Source organism: Physeter macrocephalus, chromosome 21 (genome assembly GCF_002837175.3).
Source record: "Physeter macrocephalus isolate SW-GA chromosome 21, ASM283717v5, whole genome shotgun sequence".
In the NCBI taxonomy this organism is placed as follows: Eukaryota; Metazoa; Chordata; class Mammalia; order Artiodactyla; family Physeteridae; genus Physeter; species Physeter macrocephalus.
In genome coordinates, this window is record NC_041234.1 from 2,550,569 (window position 1) to 2,556,534 (window position 5,966).

The window sequence follows — 5,966 nt, forward strand, 5'->3', positions numbered from 1 at the left end:
ATGAAAAGAAAACCTGCAGAAAGGAAGAAAATATTTGCAAACCACATATCCAACAAAAGACCAGTATCCACAAATATCTAAACAACTCCCAAAAGTCAGCAGTAAAAAAAATGGAAACAAATTGTAAGACAGAACAGATATTTCAGAGAAAGAACAAACAGATGGAAAATTAGCACATGAAAACATGTTGTATATCACTATCCAAAGGCAAATGCATATTGAACCCACTATGAAATATTATTAAACTATACACCTACAAGAATGGATAAATTTTTTAAAATAGTGAAAACACCCAATGCTGGTGAGGATGCAGAGAAAATGAATCACTTATACATTACTGGTGGGAATGTAAAATCACTCATTCTGAAAATAGCTTCCTGTTTCTTATAAAACTAAACAGGCAATTATCATACTACCCAGCAACTCTGCTCTTGGGCCTTTATCACAGGGAAATGAAAACTGCGTTCAGACAAAAACCTGCACATGAATGTTCACAGCAACTTTACTCCTAAGAGCTAAAGACCGGAAACAACCCAGAAGTCCCTCATGAGGTGAACAGATAAACAAATCATGGTTGTGCTCAGCAATAAAAAGGAAGGAACTACTGATACATGCAGCAACGTGGATGAATCTCCAGGGAATTATGCTGAGTGCGAAAAAGGCAATCCTTAAATGTTAACTACTATATCAGTCCATTAACAGAACATTGTCCTGCGATGACAAAATTATAATGAGGGACAACACATTCGTATATAGATGGCTTAAAGATGAAGGCAGGGAAGGAAAGACAAGAAGGAGGTGGGTGTGGTTATAAAAAGCCAAAAGAGGGTTCCTGGAAGTGATAGAAGAGTTCTGTATCATGACTGTAGTGGTGAATACCTGAACCTAAAAACGTCATAAAAGTGCAGAGAGGTACATGCACACACAGAGACACACACACAAACGAACACAAGTAAAGCTGGGGTCACCTGAATAGATCTGTGGTCATATCAATGTCAAAATCCTAGTTGTGATATTTTACTATATTTTTGCAGAATACTACTATTGGGAGGTATTAGGTAAAGGGTACACAGGATCTCTCTATTTTTTCTTGCAACTACATGTGATTCTGAAACATCTCCAAATGAAAAGTTTAATGTTGAAAAAGCAGTCACTAACAATTAATATTAAGAATGCAGATGGATCTAGGTTAGAGTGCATCATAATAGGGATCATTTCAAACTCACCAATAGCAGGAGTGGGGAAGTAATATTCTGAATCAGTATCTTCGTCGCTGTCATTTTCCTGTACCATTGGATAATTCATTGCCTCACAACCCATTTCTCTGCCGGATTCTGTTTGAACAACATTTTGATAAGTAAAACATTTTCAAATGCTGAAAGATAAGAAATCTCAACAGTAATTTTTATTTCAGGCAAAACTATCCTGCAGGAATGAAGAAAAAATAAAGACATCCACAGACAAAAGAAAACTAAAAAAAAAAAACTGTTACTGACTGACTTACCCTTAAAAACTGGCTAAAAGAAACTCATCTGACCAAAAGGATATAATGAAGGAAGGAAGCTTGGAGCATGAGGAAGGAACAAAGAACAAAATCCACAGGGACTTCCCTGGCGGTCCAGTGGTTAAGACTCAGCGCTTCCACTGCAGGGGGCACGGATTTCATCCCTGATCAGGGAACCAACATCCTACATGCTGCGTGGTGCAGCCAAACGAACTTTTTTAATCATAAGAATAATAAAAAGAAAGAGCAGAAATGCACATGCAAAGAAACTAGATCATTCATACATTACTGGTGGGAATGTAAAATGGTACAGCTACACTGGAAAACAGTTTGCCAGTATTTTACAAAACTCAACTTACTATTACCATAGGACCCAGCTACTGTGCCCTTGGGTGTTATCCCAGAGAAATGAAAACTGATGTGCATACAGTAGCCTATCCATGAGCGTTCATAGTAGCTTTATTCAAAAAAGCCAAAAATGGGAAACAACCCAGGCATGGTAGGGGTAGGAGCATGAGAGGACAAAGGTGGGTGTGGTTTTAAAGGGCAAAAGGGAGAATCCCTGTGGTGATGGAAATGTTCTGATACTTCACTGTGATGGAGGATGTCATGAAATTATATAAAACTGAATACACATACACACACACACACACCAACATGAACACACACAAATACTAATAAAACTGAAGACATCTCAATAAAAATCTGCGGATTTTATCAATGTCTATGTCCTAGTTGTGATATTGTACTATAGTTTTGCAAGGTGTTATCTTTGGGGAAAACTGGGTAAAGTATACACATGATCTCTCTGCATTATTTTTTACAACTGCATGCCCACCTAAAATCGTCTTAAAGTAAACCTTTTACTTTTTAATTAGGAAAAGCTACCACAAGCTCATATTCAGGGTGTTAATAATCCTAGATTAAATCGGGCCACTTGTAATATGTATCATTACAAACTCACCAAAATTGGGAGGGATGAAGAAATATCAAGTATCTTACCACTGTCAGCTCTCAACAAAGCTGGGGATTTAATCTGAGTGTAACGTTCCAGGCTGGTTTCTGCTTTCGCCAATATTTCTGTAAGAAAAACGTTTTTCAAATGCTGTGAGAAAAGACTCCCACCCTCATACCTATAGCTGATGAAACTATCCTCCCGTAATGGAGCAAAAATAGATATTGACAGACAAAGGAAAACCAAAACTATTTATCACTAACTGACTTACACTTGAAAAATAGCTACAAGAATACCTTCTAGCAGAAAATCTATAATAGAATTCTGGAGCATTAAGAAGGTGAAAGGGGCTTCCTTGGGGGCACAGTGGTTGAGAGTCCGCCTGCCGATGCAGGGGACACGGGTTCGTGCCCTGGTCTGGGAAGATCCCACATGCCGCGGAGCGGCTGGGCCCGTGAGCCATGGCCGCTGAGCCTGTGCCTCCAGAGCCTGTGCTCCGCAACGGGAGAGGCCACAACAGTGAGAGGCCCGCGTACCCCAAAAAAAAAAAAAAAAAAAGGAGAAAGAACAATGGAAAGAACAGAAATATGGTTGAGGAGAAACTAGATCACTCATACATTGCTGGAAGGAAGGGAAAATGGTACAGCTACACTGGAAAGCAGTTTGACAATTTCTTATAAAACTAACGGTGCAGTTACCGTAGGACCCAGAAATTGCAGTCTTGGGCATTCATCCAGAGAAGTGAAAACTTGTGTGAAAGAGTGAAATGAAGGAAAATTTCCAACTATGAATGAATATTCATATCACCTTTACCCCTAACAGTCCACAACACGAAACGCAGAGGTTTTCAAGATGAACAGAAACATTAACCCTGGTACATCCACACCATGAAATACTACTCAGCAATAAAAAAGAAGGAGCCACTGATACCACAGTGTGAATGAATCTCCAGGGCATTACACGGAGGGAAGAAGCCAATCTCAAACACCACATGATTCCATGTATATAACAATGCTGAAGGGACAAATAATAGATCTGGAGAAGAGATTCATAGTTATCATGCAACAGGGCAGAGGGTAGGAGTAGGGGGCAAATGTCAATTGGAAGGGGACGGGTGTGGTTATAAAAGAGCAATATGAGAGATGGTGGTGGTGACGGGACTGTCTCAGGGCTTGCCTGAGGTAGAAGGTACGTGAACCTGCACATATAATAAAACTGTATAGAACTACATACACACACGTTAATGCATGTGAAACTAGGGCCAGCTCAAAAATATCGGTGGATGCTATCATGTCAATATCTTGGTTGTGATAATTTTCTCTCAGTCTGCAAGTTGACACCATTTTACAGTTGTAAATACCATTGGGGAAAAGTGGGTAAAGAGAACACAGGATCCTTCTGTACTATTTATTATAACTGCATGTGCAGCTAAATTTTTCTGAAAATAAAAACTTTAATTAGGTAGAGCTACCACTATCTTACACTAAGGAGACTGATGACTCTAGATTCAATACGCTATATGTCAAAGTATGATTTCAAACTCACCAAAACTGGGAGGAATGCAGTGACATAATGAGGAAATATCTTGGCTACTGCTGTTTTCCAATAACAGTGGAAAATTTGCTGTCTCAGGGCTCTTTTCTAGGTAGTTTGAGCTTTTAACAACATTTCTAAAAATAAAACACTTTCAACTACTAAAAGATAACAATTCCCAACCATGAATTCTATTTTGCCATATTTTTTTTTGGCCGCACCACGCGGCATGCAGGATCTTAGTACCCAGAGCAGGGATCGGACCCGTGCCCCCTGCAGCGTTAGCGCGGAGTCTTAAGCACAGGACCGCCAGAGAAGACCCTGAACCATGAATTCTATATGGGGCAAAACAAGCCTTCAAGAATGAAGCAGATTTGGGACTTCCCTGGGGACGCACTGATTAGGAATCCGCCTGCCAATGCAGGGGACACGGGTACGAGCCCTGCTCTGGGAAGATGCCACATGCCGCAGAGCAACTAAGCCGGTGCGCCACATCTACTGAGCCTGAGCTCTAGAGCCCGCAAAACACAACTACTGAGCCCTCGTGCCGCAACTACTGAAGCCCAGGCACCTAGAGCCCGTGCTCCGCAACAACAAAAGCCACCGCAAGGAGAAGCCCACGCGCTGCAACAAAGAGTAACCCCCGCTTACAGCAACTACAGAAAGCCCGCACCCAGTAACAAAGACCGAACGTAGCCCAAAATTTATTGATTAATTAATTTTTTAAAAAAAGGATAATAGGGAATACTACAATCCACTTTGCCCTCATAAATTTGATAACTTAGAAGAAATGGACCAATACCTCCAAAATTACAAATACTAAAACTCAACGAAGATGGCATAGAGGGTTTCCCTGCTGGCGCAGTGGTTGAGAGTCCGCCTGCCGATGCAGGGGACGCGGGTTCGAGTCCTATAACCGTTAAAGATATCAAATTTGCAATTACAAAGCTCACAAAAAGGTACCTACAAGCCCGGAGGATTTCACTGGAGACTTTTACCAAACATTTAAAGCATTAACATTAATTTAGCATTTACTCCTCCATAAAATACAAGAGGAGGAAATCCTTACTCATTTTATGAGGCTAGTATGCTCTGATACCAAAACCACACAGAGATAACACACAAAAAAGAAAACTACACACCAATACCGTCCATGAACTTGGACACATAAATTCTTAATCAAATATTTGCAAACCAAATCAATTATGTATTCAAAGAATTGTACACCATGACCAAGTAGGATTTAACCCAGGTATGCAAGGCTGGTCCAACAATGGAAAACCTATCAATATACTCCATCATATCAGCAGGCTAACGAACAAAAACCATGTGATCATGGACATAGAGAAAACATTTGCAAAAAAACTCTCAGCAAGTTAGGAAGAAAGGGAAACCACCCCAACTTAATAATGATCATCCATCAAAACCAAGAGTTCACATCATATTAAGTGGTAAAAGACTGAATGCTTTCTTCCCAAGATCAGAAACCAAGCAAGGATGTTCACTCTCACCACTCCTATTCATCATAAGACTGGAGGTTCCAGCCACTTGCAATAATGCAATAACAAAGGAACAAAAAGCATACACATTGGACAGGAACAAATACAATGGTCCCCACTTGCAGCTGGCATAATGCAAGAAGGATGGCTATGTAGAAAATCCCAAGGAATGGCTCAAAAAAGACTCTTAAAACTAATAAGTGAGTTCATCCAGGTCACAGAATACAAGATCAGCATTCTAAAATTAAGCTCCATTCCATATACAGTTGACCCTTGAACAATGTGAGCTTTAGGGGCACCGACTCTCCACGCAGTCAAAATCCACATATAACGTTATAAATGGTGGTCGTATCTGCAGTTACCCATCTGTGGATACAACCAACCTCAGACTCTATAGTACTATAGTGTTTATAGAAAAAAATCCACATGTAAGTGGACCCACACAGTTCAAAGCCATGTTGTTCAAGGGTCAACT

General features: G+C 40.3%; 1 protein-coding gene across 1 annotated transcript in view; it reads right to left on the reverse strand.

The window, feature by feature from the left end:
- Window positions 1-5,966, reverse strand: part of BEND2 (BEN domain containing 2) — a 119,106-nt gene that overhangs the window by 39,910 nt on the left and 73,230 nt on the right. The window contains exon 12 of the mRNA XM_028482885.1: window positions 4,005-4,100. Coding sequence (XP_028338686.1) covers window positions 4,005-4,100 — 96 coding nt within the window. The remainder of the gene's footprint in view (window positions 1-4,004; window positions 4,101-5,966) is intronic.